At 39.6% G+C, this 21,823-nt stretch overlaps 1 protein-coding gene across 1 annotated transcript in view; it reads left to right on the forward strand.

Annotated features, from left to right (window-relative positions):
* Window positions 1-21,823, forward strand: part of sorcs3a (sortilin related VPS10 domain containing receptor 3a) — a 299,340-nt gene that overhangs the window by 191,683 nt on the left and 85,834 nt on the right. The window contains exons 5-7 of the mRNA XM_085161986.1: window positions 15,341-15,414; window positions 17,557-17,621; window positions 18,192-18,310. Coding sequence (XP_085018112.1) covers window positions 15,341-15,414; window positions 17,557-17,621; window positions 18,192-18,310 — 258 coding nt within the window. The remainder of the gene's footprint in view (window positions 1-15,340; window positions 15,415-17,556; window positions 17,622-18,191; window positions 18,311-21,823) is intronic.

Below are 21,823 nucleotides of genomic sequence, written 5' to 3' on the forward strand. Positions count from 1 at the left end.
TTAAAGGTGCAGCCCATCGAATGGCCTTTATCAGTTTTATTTCGCTCATCCACCATTACTAGGTGGATGAGGAGGTTGTTATTACCTCAATGAGGTCGTTTGGCCCGCTGGATGGAAATGGCAATGGCAGTGTTTCCTGGTTAAAATGGCAACACAAATCCATGTTTGGAAGTTAGAGAGGTTGCAGAGACTTGTGCCATGGTTACGGTTTATGTATTTGTCATGGAATTATCATGCAAACACAGCTCCATAATCATTTCTGCTCAAGCTGTCACCTTGTCCTGATGAGGTCCTTCTATGTTGTGCTATGCATTTATGGAGTGACTGTTTGGTCTCTCCAATGTAGAGGTCTGAATATTCCTCACTGCACTGGGCAGCATATACTATGTTGTTTAGTTTGTGTTTGGGAGTGTTGTCCTTGGGATGAACCAGTTTTTGTCTGGGTCTGAAGTACACTGGGATGCCGTGTTTGGAGAAGACTCTGCTGAGTTTCTTTGATAAACCTGCTACATAAGGGATGATAAGGTCTGATGTTCTTTTCTGTGCATCTTTGCTGATCTGAGTTAATGTGCGCAGTGAAGGTTTCTACTTCTTGGGTTTTGATTTTGACCCAGGTGTTATCCTCGTATCTGTTCCAGTGGCTATGTACTGTCCCTTTAGAAGAGCCAAGACTTTACTTTCCACTTCCTCCATGTAAAGGTTGGCTACAATAGGTGACACCGGGGAGCCCACGGCACATCCATATTTCTGACAGTCTCTTCTGCCTCAGTTGTAGGTATGCAAGTGAAGCATGAGACCACATCAAAGGACATTATGGTTTCCTCTGCATCCAGTGTAAGTTCCTGGACCTTGTTGGTGAAGTCAGTGGCAGCTGTTGTGGAGAAATGGCTAAATTGCAACTTTTTTCAGATTCAGTGAGATCCCTGTCTGGTAAATTCTTCATCCACCCATATCTCCAAAAGTTGATTCTGGACGTAGCGTTTTGTGGGAGAAACGTTTCGTCATCATCCAAGTGACTGCAGGTTTCCCCAATCTTATAAACAACACATTTGCATAATGACTGAAACCAGCCCACTGAGGGAACAATGGGCTGGGAGGTCAGTTCCTTAATCTTAATTATGCAAATTCTCACAACCATTGATCAACAACCACTGACCAAAACCCACTGATCAAAGACCACTGATCAATGACCATGAGTCCCATTCACAGAGTTGGGGAATGGCTGCTATCACAGCATTGTAAGATGGTGACAGATGTACCCTTAGGCCCCTCCTCCATTCAGAGATGGTCTTTCCCTTTTCACGTAAATGGCCTCCTTGACTCCGCCCTCAAACCAGCGTTCCTCCCTGTCCAGGATGTTACATCCTCATCATTGAAAGAGTGTCCACTGGCCTGTAGGTGTAAATAGACTGCAGAGTCCTGGCCTGACGAGGTAGTTCTTCTGTGTTGTGACATCCGCTTCGCCAAAGGAGGAAATTCACCAGGGAGGATATAAAAAGTTGCAGGTTAGCCTTCTTAGACTGTGAGGTTTCCATCAGTAATGGGGGCCATCTAAAAGCTGACATGTACCGTAAACCTACGCATAGGATCAGTATTTAAGGTTTGACTCTCATCATCCACTTGCCCACTAGCTTAGAAACTCAAAAATAGGCCACGAGTGTTTTGAGTTCTTATTGATCTTATTCCAGAGAGCTTTAGAGTTCTATAGTCAAATGTATGTCTTATCCTTTTGCTTAGAAGTTGGTTTTATGCTCGCCATAGAATGAACTCTGCTCCGTGTCTCCTGACTGTGGCTCCAAGGAGCAAACTCTTAGAAACACGTCTGCTTTGTCTGCATCTTGGGTTAAAGTGGAGGTGGTTTCTGCAGTCTGCTAGTTTTCTTGATTCACTTTCATACTCAGATCAATAGAAGGGTGTTCCTGCCAAGGCGAAGCAATATGTCTGTGTAGGTTAAAAAATAGCATTTTGCTTTGTGTCATTCCTCAGCTCTGCATGTAAGGCTGGTTCAAATGTTTCCAAGCATTTAAAATACTGTCAGTGAGAGTAAGCAAAAGATAAGATATGTGGGCAGTGATTCACATCTCAGAGTATGGCTCACCACCATAACAATTTGTTTGAGTAGATTTTGAACAATCCTCTGGGGATACGTCTTAAATTCAACAATACACAATCTTTTTGTGAAGCTGCTGTCTTACCACAGATTCGCCCCCATGAAAACAGTTGATAGTGAAGTCTGGTGATTGTCTGCGATTGTCTTAGGTCTGGAAAAGTTCTTTTAATGCTATAAACAAGCGTTATTCTTTTCCTTTTTTATCAACATGGAGGCCAAAATCTTGGACAATAGCGACCCTGCCACAACCTCTCTGATGTTCATCAGATTGCATCTGTTGCTTTGAAAAACGACATAAACAGACTGAAGAAGTGGAGAATCCGAGAACTAGGAGAGCAATCCGAGACATATCTATCCACTTTTACTTCCCATTGCCTCAAGCAAAATCCATAATGTCTTATTTAGTGGGTGAGAGTCTCATAATGGTTGGAAATCCAGTCAGAATGGGCTGTTGCAGGGTCAAAAACAGCCTACACAGACCTCCTATCTCTAATTGGCTGGTGTTAGACATTTTATCCTATGCTCTGAGGATAATGGTTTGCCTCATGTTGTGCCTTTTTTTTTCACTGCAGGCTTTTCCCCCCCCAACAGTTCACAGTGAGAGTTAAAGAAAGCTGTGATTATGTTTCTTTCTATGACACATACTGGACTCGTTGGCAGCCCCACAGCTAACGAGTAGTTTGTGTTAGTTTGCAGCAGGAAACTAGCAGCGGGGTCAGCTCTCATGTTGTCATGAAACACATGTCGTTGTGTCTGCGTGGGGTCTCCTCAGCATCGCTCGTTTTGTAATTGATTTCCATGGCAGACAGCTACTGCAGAGCGGTCATGTATCTTTTATTTTAATTCATATTTCATTTTGAGCAAAGTGCACTTGCACTAGGCTTTAAAAAGCAAATGCAATAATTTACATTTTTACCAAGCCTTACCACCAACTCTCCAAAAACAGTAAGAAAAGGAAGTAATAAAAAAAAGCTTCATGAAATTTATGTTACAGTGCTTTATGTGTAATCGCTCTTGTGAGAAACCAGCGTTTGAATCTATTCATTTCTCATTTAGGTTCCATCTGTGTTTGATTTAACTCACTTCCCAGTCTCGATTTGTTTCCTGTAAAGCACGAAGCCTCGAGGAGGAGAAAATAAAAAAACAAAAGCACGAACCAACACAGAAACTTTAAGATTTATTCCCTCCATGCATGTGAAACCCAATAACCCAAAGGAACTGCTAAGCTAAACGTCGTGAAACAAAACCTGTTTTATTTGCCCACACGTCCAAAGCACACTTTAACTGGTTTGATGGCTAAATCTGATAAAACCAGTGCTGCCTATGAGACCTTTACTGTGATCTAATCCACAGAGCGATACTATGATAGACCTTATGTGTAAACAGACTTGAGTCTGTTTCCCTGTATCTCATTTAACACGAATTATTCCTACGATGAGAATATTTGAAGCCGTGCAGGTCACAGGATGATTGAGTTTGTGGCACCTGACCAGTGGACGGCTCGTACTGCATCCTGAAGATTTGCATATTTTGTAGATTGTTTACAAAACCAAACGCACACATACTGGGATTGGCAGCTATTTTTATTCCTAATTCTTGCACTAATTCCAGTTATAATTATTTTTTTTGGTGCACCTTCAAGCTTCACTGCCATTTCTTTCCTTTAACTTTAACTTTGAGATGTTTTTAGCTTTGTTATTACGGTCGCTCGGCTTTGTTAATCACTTTGAGATTACAAAAATGCTATAAAAGGTGTTAAACTGAAATTGAGAATTGTAGATTATTTAAATTTAAACATCTTCTGGACTGTTTTCAGCATTCAGTCATGTTACGGCCAGTTGCGCTTGTTTTGATGGAGTGGATGCTGGATTCCTTCCAGGGTGTCAAAGCATTGATCTTTAAATGTGATTCTCATTTTTGTGTAAAAAGTTGTAGGGAGTGCTCAGTGGTGAGCAGAGATGGGCAGTAACGCGTTACTTGTAACTGTAATCTGATTACTTTTTTCAAGTAAAGAGTAAAGTAAGGGATTACTATTGCAAAAACGGTAATTAGATTACCGTTGCTTTCCCGTAGGAACGCTGCGTTACTGCGTTACTAAAACCGTGATTTTTTTGCGAGAATGTCTCATGACAGTGACGTAAGCGAGTGCGACGTTCGTGACAACAGCTGTGTGCAGATCAACAATGGATCATATATCGAGTGCAGAGAGAGTATGAGCGTGCAGCGTTTAAAGCGTGGAAGTACTGACCTTACTTTGAGTTTGATTCCATAAAAAGTGACAAAAACATTAGTGTCCGTTGTGCGTGGGAAGAAAACTTCTTTTTACAGCGAAAAAACCCCCTAAATTTCCAAACAAGCACCGAGTAGCTACGACGTAATGGGAAACTCACAGAGAAACTCACGGATTCTTCCACTGACCGCTGCACACCTGCACCAGGGTAAACCTCCGCCTACCCCACTCCTGCTTTACAGGTGAAAATAGAGCAACAGGACCGCTAGTCTTTGACTTTATTTATTTTCTGCTGTGTTTTACTTGCATCTATTTGAAAGACTGAGTGTAAACACAAAAAATATTTTATTTTATGTGCTGGAATGTGCAGAAAATAGGTTTAAATGTTAAACTAATTTCTTCCAGTCAGAGAATGTTGCAGATAATTAAATGTTTGCTTGATGCATAAAGTTAAAAGATTAAAACTAATAAAACAAGTTTTAAAAAGAGACTTTTCCATTTGATTACATTTTGTATGATGATTATGCAGAAAAAGTAGAATTGGGCTGAAAGATCTATCACTTTATCACCTATTCAGGTTGTAAATCGTGTTTTTAAAAAGTAACTAAGTAACTAAGTAATTAATTACCTTTGAAAATAAGTAATCAGTAAAGTAATGGGATTACTTTTTTGGGTGTAATTAGTTGCTGATCACTTTTTTCAAGTAACTTGACCAACACTGGTGGTGAGTGAAGGTTTTGTCGGTGAGACCAAAACACTCCACTGTTCACGGTGCAGGATGTGGCGGCGGACGCCGTCACGCTGGATGTTCTCCCTCAGATGGTTCAGCACGTCACAGTACAACTCATTTGATGGACTCGCCTTGGACGATAAGTTCATGGTGAAAAACCCTACGAGTGTTTGACGTTGTTGGTGAAACTGGTAAGAACAGGACTTCAAACAAGCTAAATCGTTATGGAGCTGCCAGAGAAGGCGACGTTGAAATCTCGAAATTTGAACCAGGTTCAATGATTTTTAAAAGTGGGACCAGATGCAGGATCAGGTCAGACATGAACACATAAAAAAGACTTCTAGAAATACTTCTAGAAAAAAACCAATTGGTACAAACATACATGAGGATTATGAGGATTATGAGGGATGTTGAAATGTAGTACGAGACGCAGTGCTGTCGAATCATCTTTGTGCTTCTTGTTTTGCTTCATACTCAAGCTTCGGCAGGATATGTGCATGTACTTCAGGTTATTTTTGAAAATGGCAATTCTACTTCACTGCTAGATTTTAAAACTTTATTTTAACCTAAAGTTTAATACTAAATATTCCTCTACAAACCACATCAGCTTTGAGTAAAGAAAAAAATCTCTTCAGCATTTTGTCCGTCTTAACTTTAATGACAACAGAATATGAGCTGCGTGGAGGTTTAAAGCTAATACTCCATCTTATCCCTTAATGACCTGACGATGCTCCAACGAGATATTTGCCTCGTCAGGATTTATTTGAGCTTTCTTAGACGTTGGGCGACCCTTGAAGTGTCGGTTTGGTCAAGCACAGGTGAGGATGAAGGAAAGCCCACGATAGTCAGCACTTCTTCTTCTTTGGTTCTCAAACACCTCTTCAAAGCTTTGAGCTTCGAGACGACACCGGAATATCCCTTACACGTGTCTCGTGTTCCTCCTGTTACTCCCACAAATCACGAAAAACGTGGATTCTTCAGACAAAGACCGTATTTTTCTTCTCCTGTGAAACGCTGGTATATCTTAGCGCACTCAAAGCGTTTGGCCTCGTTTCACCTTTTGAGTAATGGTTTCGAGATGCCACTAGTCCTCTGAGAGCGCTGCTAGACAGCCGGCTTCTGAGAGGACTTTTGCTGACTGGATTCTCTCATATTTAGCAGATTCTGCATGTTGGAGTAGTTTTCTGTCGTAAAATGAGCAATGCTTGATTTATTGATCTCCTGATCTCAGCTTTGGTGTGCCTGATTTTGATTTCTATTCAGCTAATCCAGTTTCCACAAAGTGTTTTAGTGCTTCATGTGTTTCCCCCTTCAGTCCTGCTGTGGTCTGGCACTGAGAAAGCACCTCTTACCTTTGAATAACTGCAGACACCCACTATCATGAAGCTACTTAGTAAACAATATCTTTCATTCCAACAGCAGCTGCAGTTGTTGACAGTGCTGCTGTTATTTTGTGTTGTTTCCACGATTGCAGGTTATTTATTTATTTTTGTAGGTCTTCTCCTAAACGTTTGAGCTGCTCTAAAAGTGAATTTCTCCTGTGGGGATCACTAAAGTTTTTTAAGTGATCTATCTAATGTTGGACACTTAAGGCACTCCTATATTGCTATTACTATAGCAACAGTCAGCTGTGACCGGCAGATGAGATGGCCCCGCCCCTCCCTGAGCCCGGTTGTCTTGGAGGTTTCTTCCTGTTAAAAGGGAGTTTTTCTTTCCCACTGTCACCAAAGTGCTGCTCATAGGGGGTCATATGATTTTTGGAGTTTTCTCTACAATATAAAGCGCCTTGTTGTGATTTGGCGCTGTATAAATAAATTGAATGATACATTTTGGGTGGGAAAATGAGGTTTGGCTTTATATTTGTATATATATATAGTAGGGATGCAACGATACCAATTTTTTCAAACCGATACGATACCGATACTTGGATCTGAGTACTTGCCGATACTGAGTACAAAAACCGATACTTCTACCACACACACACACACACACACACACACACACACACACACACAAATACAATGAATTGGAAGACAGGTTTTATTTTATTCCCTGCCGATAAAAAATAAAATCTTAATAAAAATGACCACAAAAAAATTTCAAGTGAAAAATAAGCACTTCTGTTAAATTATTGCAGAGTCTCCACATTGTAATTTTACAAAATATCACTGAACTATTGGCACTGTCTCGAGCTTTCAGAATAATAAATAAACACTTCTGTTTGGAATAAAATAAATACAAATCCGGTTTGCGAATAAATTAAACTTTTAAATTATTGCTGAGTGTCCATATTGTAAACAAACAAACAAAATAATTATTATTAAATAAATAATAAAATATAAAAAATTATAAAATAAATAATAAATAAAATACTGTGTATTTTGTTGTACAGTTATTTTATTTTCAACTTTAATTTATATATTTTATCTTATTCTTTCCCAGTTAAATTTACCCTTTTTTGTTGTAAAAAAAAAGTTGTACAGTTGTTGTACAGTTATCTCATTCTTAACTTAATTTTTATATTTTATTTTATTTTATTTCTTCCTGGTTAAATTTACCCTTTTTTATTTTCATATTTATTTCCTATCTTATTCATAGCCTTTTCTTTTTTTCTTTAGGTCACGAGCAGTTGTCTAAGCATTTCACTGCATATCGTACTGTGTATGACTGTGTATGTGACAAATAAAAAAATTTGAATTTGAATTTGAAATAATAATTGGCCCCCTAGTGGCCAATCTAAAAAACTACAACAGAAATGACAAGCCACCCTCTGATTAATGAAATAAGTTGGTATCGGTTCATGGTATCGGTTAACTTTTACGAGTATGAGTACACACACATTTTACAGTATCGGCCCCGATACCCGATACCAGTATCGGTATCAGTGCATCCCTAATATATACTAATATATTCTCAAAAATATCAATTTGTCTTTTTTTTTTTTTTTTTTTTACATTATCTACTTCTCTGAGTGCTGTTGCTCTCACGTGTACATGTAGGTCTGAAACAGAACAATAGATAAGACGGTGAACTTCTATTCTTTGACAAAAGCTGAACCAGTTTGACCCAAATTAAACTTTTGAAGCTAATTTATAAAATCGCAATAACTGGACAATCAACCGTCATCTGAACATTACCTGCAACTGTGCAGCTCGAGACACGATGAATGTTTTCTAAACCTCGGATCACCACGAATAGACGAGTTTTAACTAACATGCTCACTGCAATTCCTCAATCACCATTTATGCTCTGTCCTTCGTTGGTGACTTTTCTTGCCGACTCCATTGGTGGCGTGGCAGCCGGCCGGCCACTCTTTTGATTTATTGAACTGAGTGGGAAGCTGTGAAGCTTACTTTGTGACAGCTCAGAACCTTTAAAATTTAAGATGTCATTGGACTGATGAATGGAGAGAGGATCGGCTGTGCCTGCCCACTGCCATCATAAGTCACTGTCCAAAGTGATGAGGGACCCTGCCTGTCGCCCCGTTACACCGACCAAAAGCCTCCAGTGGGGAATCTTTCTTTACTGAGCTTGAATGAATCAGAAATCAAATTTTCTGCAGAATATGTGCCTATGGGTGCTGTACTTTATTAGACTCTGTGCAACTTCATAAAGACTTGGACAAATGTTTGCCTGCAGTTAATAACAGATCCATGCCTTAAAAACACATGGGACACTACGATGAATGCATTGGTCTCCTTTATAGTTTTATGAATGTCTCTCAAAAATATGGAGTCAAAATAAACCTACAGTTTAAGAGGTTAAACATGTAAAGCCTTTTGATCAATAATTCATAATATAAAAACAGCAAACCACACTGCTTTGTTTAAATGACAAAAACCCTTTAATAAATGGTGGGACTGCTCATCACCATCAACACTCAGGCTTCACTGGAGCAAATAAAACAACAGACAGAAAAGAGAAAACTGATAAGGGCTCATCAAGGCTGCCAATGATTATTTTCTCAGGTGTGGTTAGGAACAGGTTTGCACACAGTTGTGCGATGATGCATTTCTAGGATGAGCACCCGCAAATTAACAACAACCAACTTGTGACTATAAAAGAAAAGTATTTACAGGTAAAGTGTGAAACAGCTAAACTAATGGTCCACAGCTTTAAGATCGGACATGTTATTTACTGCAGTTCCTCCCATCTTCAGATATTTCTATGATTTGTGTGCTTTCAGTGAGTCTGGGTTATGCATGGGGTATGTATGGCATTTGTGTGCTCAGCTATTCTCTCAGTTAGTTGTATATTTTGTATATTTTTAGGAATAAAGGTATCGTAGATGATGTACTACATGAGTTGTATCGTGTTGAAATATTTGTTTTCATTCTTGAGAAGAGAGAAATAAAAACTTTGACAAAGGAGGTGATAAAACAATGAACCTTGGATAGATAGCCAATAGATTTAATCTTAACATCAGTACAAAACTTTACTTTGTAGTATGATTCTCCATCTGTCCATCCGTCCACTTGCAGTGACCTCTGTCCCAAATATGAATGACAAACAGTTACAGAGATTTCAGTTTAAGTTCAATTTAATCACAACATCAACCTCCAGTATGACCAGACTCCGGGATGGGCAGCCATCTGCTGCGACTGACTGGGGATGAGGGAAGGAAGACAGGACAAAAGACACACTGTGGAAGAGAGATTAACCCTTTAAAACCGGTCAGAGCAGCACGCTCTGTTTTGTGTAACTACTTTAAAATCCTTGTAGCTCTGCAACCACGTAAGCTAGCGCAAAATTTTTTTTTGCATATGAAACCAGAGGAATTGTACTTACATCTTATGCCATCAGCTTGTCCTCGGTCACAGTTTCCTTCCACATATAGTTTTGCAAAAACTGCATAAAAAGCACTTGCAGCAACAAAAACATAATATTCCAGAAACACGCTTTACAGATCCGATCAGCTGTTTGTAACACTTCCTACATTAGAATAGACGTCAGCGCGAACTATCGCATGTCCGCCATGACCTGCCCGAAACCGGAAGTGATGTCATTTTCGCGGAAAATGTAGTTTTTTACCATCAGGGCCTCATGAGCCTATACTGGTGTTTTTAAAAGTTATCTTTGACTTTATGACTTTCTGTGTGGTTTCTGGGATGCTTAGGACTCATATTGCACTGCTGGAAATAGTTTATTTTGATGCATATGCTGCTTTTTTGCAAATTTGCATTATAATATTTTTGTTTTTCCTGCAGTGTATAAAAATTGGTGTATTTCAAAAATAAAACTATGAAGACACTCAAAATAAATTTCCTGTGGTGGGAAACTATTTTGTGCAACTTTTTTGTATTTACAGTTTTGAGGGATAAGCCTCTTAAATTTCTCTAACTAGAAATATATGTTAAAAAAACAAAAACGATTTTTTAATTTTTTTGTACTTTATTGCACTTTTTTGCATTTTATGTAATTACTATGCACTTAATGCAGACATATTATTAAAATTTGGGCTGTAATGGTTGTATTGATGTATAGCAACTTGAAATGCTCCCAAAAATGGCTCCACAGCATGTAAAAATATAATATAAGCTCTGGCGGACTTGGTTCTATGGTAGGTCTTAAAGGGTTAATAACTACTGATGACCTGCAGAGTGGTGCAAACACTAATGAAAAGAGGTGAGTGAAGGAAACACTGTAAATAGAATAGAGAATAATGAAGCAACACACTAGTCCAGAGGCTGCAGTGTAGGAAAGGCCTCATTGAGGATCAGCATTGGTTCTTGGGCCTGGCAGAGAGCCCTGCCCACCTGCCGCTCCACCACTCACGAGCAGAGTACTCAGTGATTGGTTGTCAATGTATTTCAAATGAAGTCTGATGATGCTGCAGGAGAGGAGATCAGAAGTTAACCGTAGACAGTGAGATGGATGTATTTGTAAGGCCCCATATAGCATTTTTGTTATTAGATATTCAGTATGAGGCTTTGTAAGGGTGTCAGCAGAGATTAACCTATTGATACTTGGTGTACAGCGGCTTACAGAAGGATTTTGTGGCTGCTGTAGTGGAAAGCAGGATCAGTTGTTCTGTAGAAGGGAGAAGTGGACGTCAGCGGTTCAAAGATGTAGCATCCAGTTTTCGTAACTACAATAAAAATGAAATGATCAGTATTTGCAGCAGCTTGTACCGAGAAGCTTGATAAAGAGGGAAGCTGAACTGTTAACTCATCACCAACCGAAGATTGCTAACATGTAAAAGTCATTTAGGGAGAGTGACAGTGTGAAACATTTCTGTAAAGGAGGATAAAAGCAAAGAAAAGTATCATGTCTGAGCCAAAGATAAGAGGAAAAGCCTTTGAAAAAGCAGCTGTTGTCACGTTTCTCGATGGTTTCTGGCCAAAATGATACGATTCCTTAAAACGGTCTGAAATGAGAACAAATGGGTTTGTGGTGCAAGTAGACATTTATAGACATAAGACGGGAAGAGAAAGGTTCAGCTGTCGAAATTCAAATAAATGATCTCCGGTAATTGTTTTTCTTCAAGGCTGTTGTTTACCATGTGTTGTGCCGGGGATGTGTTTGCTTACATAGCTTTTATACTAAGATGAATGCAGCTACAGTGACATCACTCACTGGTCCAATGGCTCTATTTTGTTTCAGCATTTTGATTGTTGTATTAGTATTTTTAGAAAGAAATGCCTTGAGGTGGATACAACAAAGAAATTGAGGATACTGCACATTTAAGCAGTAGCAACTTCTCAATTGCAAGCTATGTCCACACCTTAAAGCATCACCTGCTTCGTTGCCCATTTTAACCTCCTAGGACAGTGGTTCTTAACCTGGGTTCGATCGAACCCTAGGGGTTCGGTGAGTCGGTCTCAGGGGTTCGGCAGAGCCTCCGCCATGACATGCATGGCTCATTTTGTGCACCAGTAAAGAACATATCTATGTCTTGAATTTGAAAAAGAATCATATTTTATTTTTCACTAAAGATGGGTTCAGTGAATGCGCATATGAAACTGGTGGGGTTCGGTACCTCCAACAAGGTTAAGAACCATTGTCCTAGGACATGGCGTCCACATATGTGGACATCACATTTTGGGCTTTCTAGACCAAAATACTAAACTTTGCTCTACACGAGCCTGATATCCACTTACGAGGACATTATACAGCCACTGTGGATCTCATTTTTCTCAGAAACAAAAATCAGCTACAAAACAAAACTTGTAATTCTTTGTTTTTACATTCATCAGGTCCCAATCAGCCCAAATAGCAATTGAAGATGCAAGAAATAGCAAGAAATTGAAAATGTATGCCATGAACGAGTTCGGATCTTGGGAGGTTAAATAAGATTGGAGGACAATTTATAAGTTAAGCTCATCAGACTTGGTGTTAAAATCCATAAGAACAATTATCCCGGTGTCCTGTGCTTTGAGTGGGGGAGGGGTGAAAACTTCTTTGGGGTAATCAGGTTGGAACCCCCCCTTCATTAGTTCTACTGATAGGCCCTCAACATCTCCAGAAAGGCAATAAGACAGACTTTTTTTTCTCTAAGCTTTATTTTCATTTTTAAATTGGAAAACAAACAAACACACAAAGCAAAAAAACAAACAAACAAAAAAACAAACAAACAGAAAACTCACAACTATGGGACAGAGCAAGTATCATCAAATAACCACAACATGGCCATTGTGACCACAAAAGCACTCCCAGGTGCACACTCTTGTATCTATGCCTTTCAAGAATAACCTCAGACATCTGAAAACCAAACACAGAAAATACAAGCATAATAATAATAATAATAACAACATTGATAATTACAGAAATTTAAAACAAACAAACAAAAAACAAAGAAAAAAAAGTGAGCAAAACAGAAAACACATCATGTGAACCCCTCCCACCATCCCCCCCACCCCTTTACCCCTGTATGGCTCTCAACCTCATCACATTCATGTATCCCGACAGCCCATATTTACACCAATCTATAGAAACTCTCATGCACAGGAATCAACATCTCACACGATAAAACTGCAGCATTCAGGAAATCAATAAGACAGACTTAACACCAGGCGTGTACTTCATCCAGCTGATCTTTGTTCGCTTCATAATTTTTATGGACAGAGGGTTTCATATTGTTAATATCACAGCTTGTTTATGATGATGTCGTCCTGGTAGCTTCAAGTTCCACTATGACTGTTTCCAGTCGATTGAAAATTGGTCGACATGAGGGCATTTCCAAGTCTGAAAGCATGGGTCCCAGCTGGAAAAGGGTGGCGTGTATTTCACCAGTGGGGGGACTTACTAAAGTCCAGTGGTTGATTGACAGATGGATTAGTACAGCATCTTCAGTAATGTGGAAGCTGTACCAGAAACAACTGACATGAAGGCAAAGCTATTTATTGACTTGGCGATCTACGTTTCTACCATCATTTACAGCAACTGTGGGTGATGGTTGAAAGAATAAGATTGTGGATACAAACAGAGACGAGCTTCCACTCCTGTGAAGGCTGGCAGCTGACGTCGGCCTCACAATATCTGAGAATCTCTGATGAAAATGTTGAAAAACTAAGAGCCAAGTGTGTTTATTAAAAGTCTTTCAATTTTTGCAAAGCAGTGTGTCGGCATTGTTTCTATTTCTTGCTCATAGCGTGTGTCCTTGGACGCACGTGTTTTGATATCTGCATTTGTGAAGTGGTGCTCCCCAGCTAACTCATTTGCATTTAGTCTGTTCATGAAGAGGCAGGCAAATAAGTGAAATCCAATGAATCACACCAACTTTAAATCAGACGATGATAGCCTGCCTACTTGGTGACATAGAGCTTCCCCTGCAATGCTGACGAAATACATTTGCAGCAGGTGACAAATGTGTATCTTTTTTATCAGAGTAAGTACAGATTTGCTGTGATAAAAGACAACAAGTGGGAACATTAGCATAGCCCTCAAATGGGGCTACCGACTCACAGAGCTGCATGAAATAATAATACACAGGCCCAGCAAGGGTGCTGTTTCTACAACATCAATCAATAGAGACTTGGAAAATGCACCAGGGTTATTAATCGTTCGCTCGAGCACAAGAAAATGTAATTAGTGCATTAAAATTGGGCCAGTGACTCCATGCTATGATCCTGTATGCCAGCTGAGCTATATATCATTCCAAGCACTTGTGGAAATTCCATTGACAGAAGTTAGGGTAATGGACTTGTTCTTATATAGCGCTTTTCTACTCTGTCTGAGCACTCAAAGCACTTTATACAACTAGGGTTTGGAGAAAAGATTGATTTTTAGGAACAAAACCTCCCAAAGATCTTCAAGTACTTACTCATTAAGCTGAAGTTGGCCACATTATATACATTATATTAAATAATCCCCCTCTCACTCCTGTGGGCGGTCTTTATCCTTCAAGCTCAGGGCTTCTACCAAAGGCTTGAGAGCGTGAGGCTCCTACACAGTATTGTTGCTGTTCCTTGGACTGTGCTCGTGTTGGAGCCCGTTCTCACTCCCGAGGCGTAACATGCCGACGTTTTGTCACGTCCCGCGGCGTTCCTGAGGAACGCGAAAGGAGACCTTCGGCGTTGTTATGGTACGCGGCGGGTTATGGCTGAAATCCAGTGCAACGACGCTCCCGCGGTAATAGACGTTCCAGCCCTGTATTCCAGCCCTAAACCTAACCTTATCCCTAGCCCTAACCATAACCTTTTTCCTGACCTTAACCAAGACTTTAATTATGTTAAATAGCGTGTTTCTAAGCGATTTGAAGAAAAAGGGCGAACATGTGTAGATTGAGTCCATACGGTTCTCATATTTTCTCATATTTCCTCATTTTTCTGAGGTCGTCATTTAGGAACGTGGTGGGTAGCTGAAAACGTAATATGTTGACGATTTGTCACCTAGCGTGAAATGTTACGCTTTGGGAGTGAGAACGTGTTGCATGGTCCAGAAGAGCTAAGATGCTGCGCAGGACCATCAAGCTTCCAGGACCTGAGCTTGAAAGACAAATACTGCCTGCAGGGGCGAGAGGGGAATTATATGTGTGTGTTATTTGCATAAATGCTTCATTTTCAGATCTATAACTCTTATTAGTAACACGAGAAGGGAATAGAGATGCCTCTGTCTGTGATAAAATGCTAGCTTGAATGATGTCATTGATGATGATAGCATTTCAGTGGTATGGCAGCCCATCTACCGATAATGCCCCAGGCTAACCTTTACCCTGAAATTTACCAGGCGTGTCTAAAAAGCACTCATCATCTCTTGTGATTAGACTCCAGATGAATGGAGAAACATGTTCATCCTGCTAAAAGACTCGTTTTCTCTCATATCTCTGCAGCTGTACAGCTCCGTAGACTTCGGAAGAAAATGGCAGCTCATCCACGAACACGTCACGCCAAACAGATTCTACTGGTGAGTCACTCATTCTCACATCTCCACTTTCCCCCCTTTTTATTCTGCTCCATTCCTCTTCCGCAAAGTTTTGTTTGCTCAGGAATGCAGAAAGTGTTGCTCGTGTTCGGGGCGACTGAGCAAGTGATATTGATGGCTTAGAACAAGCTATGTGACTGACTGGTGATGCTGCTAAAATTCTGCACATTTTCTATCCCTTGATACAATCGGGCAGAGATTAATCTCCTTCTTCAGAATGCGTTTTGCATTCGGCGTCCGAGGGCATGTCGCATTCCACTTCATTTCTCACACTCACACCCTGTTCATATCGGGCGTCCCGCAAGACCAAATTATTATTTTTGCATTTGCAGTAGAAGGAAGAGGGGTGAATCTCTACAGATACATACATGCAGATACATGAGCTATGACTAATAATGGATCCAGGACGTTCCTGTCGCTTCCTATCCAGTCATGTCTGCTGCTCACTCCCCCTGCAGTGTACCTACTATGTCTGAAAGTGCACACTCATCACAAACGTAGGGCCGAATATATTCCAGCTCAGTGCTCGCTGCCCCACTCTGACTGGGGTGTGCCTGGGATTGCTTTTGGCTATATGCACCATAACTTGCATAAATCTGGAGCTTTCTTTGCCATTGTGGCATAAGCCTAAATAGTGTGCACAATCCGTTGTAGAGTTCGCCCTTCACTGCCAAAGCCCCCTCAAGGACATTTAAACGCTGGATGAGCCTTTAGCAATGGCTAGGCAGTCCTCCAGTTGGCCGCATTTAGACAATGGCCTCATCAGCCTCCAGGGGCTATGAAATACCACCACAATGGGAGCGCTGTATCCATCTAGTCTAATCCACCAGCAGGGAAATGAACAAGAAAGCACGATTATTCTCTGAGATACAGTCGTAGTCAGAGAGTGTAGTGGCCTTGTACCATTCAGTCGAAGATAAGGAGATTGTATTTCTTTGCATTGTTGTATTTTGCTGAAATTGGATTTGGGCTTTACTCTGTTCTCCTTACTATGTCTAAGATCTGAGATTTATGGGGGGGAGGGGGTTGTACCCATACAGAGCCAATAGTAGGCAAAAATGTTTAAATACGTGTTCATTTATTTGTGTGACCATGTTTAACCCTTTAAAGCCGGTCAGAGCAGCACGCTCCGTTTTGCGTAACTATTTTTAAATCCCGGTAGCTCTGCAACCACGTGAGCTAGCGCAATAATTTTTTTTGCATATGAAACCGGAGGAGTTGTTCTTACATCTTATACCATCAGCTTGTCCTCGGTCACAGTTTCCTTCCACATATAGTTTTGCAAAAACTGCATAAAAAGCGCTTGCAGCAACAAAAACATAATATTCCAGAAACACGCTTTGCCGATCCGATCAGCTGTTTGTAACACTTCCTACATTGGATTAGACGTCAGCGCGAACTTTTGCATGTCCGCCATGACCTGCCTGAAACCGGAAGTGACGTCGTTTTTGTGGAAATGTAGTTTTTTACCATCAGGGCCTCATGAGCCTATACTGGTGTTTTTAAAAGTTATGTTTGACTTTATGACTTTCTGTGTGGTTTCTGGGATGCTTAGGACTCATATTGCACTGCTGGAAATAGTTTATTTTGATGCATATGCTGCTTTTTTGCAAATTTGCATTATAATATTTATTTTCGTTTTTCCTGCAGTATATAAAAATTGGTGTATTTCAAAAATAAAACTATGAAGACACTCAAAATAAATTTCCTGTGGTGGGAAACTATTTTGTGCAACTTTTTTGTATTTACAGTTTTGAGGGATAAGCCTCTTAAATTTCTCTAACTAGAAATATATGTTAAAAAAACAAAAACGATTTTCAATTTTTTTGTAGTTTATTGCACTTTTTTGCCATTTATGTAATTACTATGCACTTAATGCAGACATATTATTAGAATTTAGGAAATGCTCCCAAAAATGGCTCCACAGCATGTAAAAATATAATATAAGCTCTGGCGGACTTGGTTCTATGGTAGGTCTTAAAGGGTTAAAAGGAACAACTATGATTGCAAAAAGAAAATGCACAACAGCTTCATTTCTAATTAAGCAGTAACAGAAGTAGCTTCTCCTTTACATCCTTATGCTTATAAAAACTCCTTATATTCTGCTTTTTCATTCTCTCCCAGGTCTGTCACGGGCCTAGACAAGGAGCCAGATCTGGTCCACATGGAAGCTCACACACCAGATGGAAGTAGGTGTCTTACACACAAAGACGAGTAATGAGCAGGTGTCTATAGGCATGAATTCCTCTTTGTGAAAAGAAGTCGTCCCCAAGGAAACGGCATTGGCTCGCCCCACCGATGAACCCGGCGTATGATTCTTGATGAATATGGCTTCTTTTATTTTCCCTCTCAGTCAGTCAATGTCGTCACCGTAACTCTGAAAGGCCACAACATCAAGGTCGTCTATACTGTAGCCAACATGAGGGAAACTGCCACTGTGTGATGTTGGTGTAGCGTCACTGCGAAAACCAAGAATTGCTTTTTTTCCACCTCTTGGTGTCGTATGATTGACAGATGGAGATGCTCGTTTATGGCGTCTACACAATGAAAATAAATCAGGTGCTGCACAGAGAGGCAAATTATTCAGAGAGACTCTCTGCACTCTGCAAATAAGATTAAAAAAATCATTTGATCTAATTGGGAAGGAAATGGTTAGCTTACAAAGACACTCGTTACAAAATCTTGCTACAGCTGTTGTTCTGTATATACGGACCTGCAGAATACATAATGCTAATCCTGCATTTCTTCCTATGTGACAGATGTGCAGTATGTCACGTGCAGAGCTCAGATGTGCACAGACGCTAACAGGAACTACCCGTTCCCTGGTTACATTGACATCAGCTCTTTGGTGGTTCAAGATGACTACATATTCATTCAGGTAGGGCTTTGTACACTCTGTCCCATCACTATCTGATGCATGATTAATTATGCATATTTAAAGATATGCAAGATACGGTATATCTCCTATATTGAGAAGCACACTCAGCTTTTTGCATAAACTGCAAGTGTGGATTTGAATGGCTTTTAGATAAACGGCCATTAAGGGCAGAGTGACTTTAGGAACTTTTGCGCTACAGCCGACCTCAAATAGTTTTTGATCTGTTGAAATGTATTTAAAATATTGTTAAATTCAGGTGTTTCTTTCCTGTCATGCTATTTCTGGTATGAGTTTTTATTTGCAAATGATTTCACTTGGCAGGAATAAAATATGTAAAAATCATTTTATGTTAACCTCAACTGAACATTTGTGCTTTGTTTTCCTGTGTGAGCAGTTTTAATATTCATCCTAGCCACAGAGTGGTGTGTCATATTAATCACGATTTGTGTAACAGAAAAATCTGAAATGGTAATGTCCTGAATCCCGAGTAACACAGATGCAATTTATGGGTTGTATTTTAATTTCCTCTCCAGCGTGAATATTATTTACTTTGACATTGTGCAAATGAGGTTTCATACATTTAAAAGTCAACAGGAAACGTTGGGATAATTACACACCTAGTCCATGGCAATGCCAGTTTTATTCAAATTTTCCTAAAAAAAAAACTGAAGTGGTATTTGATATGTGCTAAAAATGTTTTAGGTGGAAGGAAGAAGGTGGATCTGGTTTTGGTTTCTCATTATCGGTTTGTCTTTTTAAAAATCGATGTTGATGAGACGGTGGCTACAAGTCTTGCAAACATCACATCAGAGCTGCATCTTCTTAACCCTTTAAAGCCGGTCAGAGCAGCACGCTCTGTTTTGCATAACTATTTTTAAATTCCGGTAGCTCTGCAACCACGTGAGCTAGCGCAATAATTTTTTTTGCATATGAAACCGGAGGAGTTGTACTTACATCTTATACCATCAGCTTGTCCTCGGTCACAGTTTCCTTCCACATATAACTTTGCAAAAACTGCATAAAAAGCACTTGCAGCAACAAAAACATAATATTCCAGAAACAGGCTTTGCCGATCCGATCAGCTGTTCATAACACTTCCTATGTCCATCAGCGTGAACTATCGCATGTCCGCCATGACCTGCCCGAAACCGGAAGTGACGTCATTTTCGCGGAAATGTAGTTTTTTACCATCAAGGCCTCATGAGCCTATACTGGTGTTTTTAAAAGTTATCTTTGACTTTATGACTTTCTGTGTGGTTTCTGGGATGCTTAGGACTCATATTGCACTGCTGGAAATAGTTTATTTTGATGCATATGCTGCTTTTTTGCAAATTTGCATTATAATATTTATTTTCGTTTTTCCTGCAGTGTATAAAAATTGGTGTATTTCAAAAATAAAACTATGAAGACACTTAAAATAAATTTCCTGTGGTGGGAAACTATTTTGTGCAACTTTTTTGTATTTACAGTTTTGAGGGATAAGCCTCTTAAATTTCTCTAACTAGAAATATATGTTAAAAAAGCAAAAACGATTTTCAATTTTTTTGTAGTTTATTGCACTTTTTTGCAATTTATGTAATTACTATGCACTTAATGCAGACATATTATTAAAATCTGGGCTGTAATGGTTGTATTGATGCATAGCAACTTGAAATGCTCCCAAAAATGGCTCCACAGCATGTAAAAATATAATATAAGCTCTGGCGGACTTGGTTCTATGGTAGGTCTTACAGGGTTAAACCACCTGCAAAAAACATGATTTTCAGGTTTCACAGCAACAACTACAGCAGATGGCACCTGTGCTCGACACTGCCAAAACAAACTAGTTCCCAAGTCCTCCAAAGACCCTGACCCCTTTCACCTCCTCACAGCCGACAGAAGCATCACGTAGACTTACACCAGCCTCAGAAATTGAGTCATCCATCGATGTATTTTATAATCGTAGCTGGATGTTCTGAATACCATTTTAAGTTAATATTATTAATTGATATCATGATTTTGAGGTGCAGGAGTTGTAAATTCTCTTGCTGTTTGATCCTGCTAAATGTTTTATTCAGTAGAGAATGGGTGGGTTCAGAAACTCAGCTTGAGTTTGAGGCAAGTCCTTCCACCGAAACCTTTTCTGCCTTTGGCAGCACATTAGACAAAGAAATAGAGTGGTTCTCCAAAGATCCTTCAATCCTGTTTGACCTCTCTGAAGTCTTTCAAATAAACTCACAAGCACTCAACCAGAACCACCCCTTCAATTCAAGCACCTCCACATTTTAGCACGTATGCGTCACAGATGAAAGATCCTGAAAGGGATGGGAAAAAAATCCATCATACCAATTCCTCTTAAAGTTCAAACTGCCTCTGGTTACCCAGCCATCGATCTCCTGCTCCTTCACTCGATTGCATGTGGGACTGTTCTACAGCACTCGCTGCTAGGCTGCTATATTTCCTCTCAGCGCTCAGTGTTTTCTCTCTGCCGGACCACTCGCAACGCTTGCGAGATCGGTAAAAGAATCGCCTCTGTCGTACAACATTAATGCTGACTTCACTTCTCTTTAGTCGAGAACCACGAGCTCTGATTTGAAGGTTTTCCTCTAATGAAATTCATAATGTTATTGACAGGGAAGAAAAGTAGGTTATGAACCTGCAGTCTCACTTTGCTGGGTGCTTCTCTATTCGTACAAAGTGCTTCTGTCTTCTGTGGTCTTGCGCCTAATGACAATTCTCCATCACCCACCATTCCCGTGTTTCCGTGCTGCATAAGCTAACAGCTTAGAGTGTTTGCAAAGGATGTGATTTCTTTCCTAGACAGCAGATGAGGCTCAGTTAGGTAACTTAAAGATTTCTCTTGACAAAGAATAATGAGACTATTGATTCTCCTACGAGATATTTACCAAAGTCCACTTTGAAACCACCAGTGCATTGACACCTGGGCTGCATCCTCTGAATCCAAGCCAGGAGATTGCTATAAATGCCTGAGTTAAAAAAAAATAGAATACAAAAGAAAAGACTCCTGGGTAGCCACAATATCCAGCTTTGCCCTGAAAATAAGCAGGTGGAAAAGCCAGAAATTGATGTGTACTTTTTCCCAAACTTTAATTGTTTAGACAAATTGATGTCAGTAATGAGGTGACACATTCTTCTCCTCTGCATTTGTTTATCAGCAGCAAATCTGAAAGTCAGAGAGAACTGCTACTTGGAAAAAGCAAAGTATCCTGAGACTGAAAGCTTCAGTTTCAGTTCAGTTTTCAGTTTTATTTGTCATATGCAAGTTAGCACAGGGTCAACATGGCAATGAAATGTGTTTGACGAGCAGCAGTCACTCAGCAGCATGATACAGTAGGAGAAAATAAAATAAAATGAAATGAAATAAAATAAAATATAATAAAATAAAATAAAATATAATAAAATATAATAAAATAAAATATAATAAAATAAAATAAAATAAAATAAAATATAATAAAATAAAATATAATATAATAAAATATAATAAAATATAATATAATATAATATAATAAAATA

The sequence above is a fragment of the Neolamprologus multifasciatus genome, chromosome 6 (assembly GCF_963576455.1).
Source record: "Neolamprologus multifasciatus chromosome 6, fNeoMul1.2, whole genome shotgun sequence".
Lineage (NCBI taxonomy): Eukaryota > Metazoa > Chordata > Actinopteri > Cichliformes > Cichlidae > Neolamprologus > Neolamprologus multifasciatus.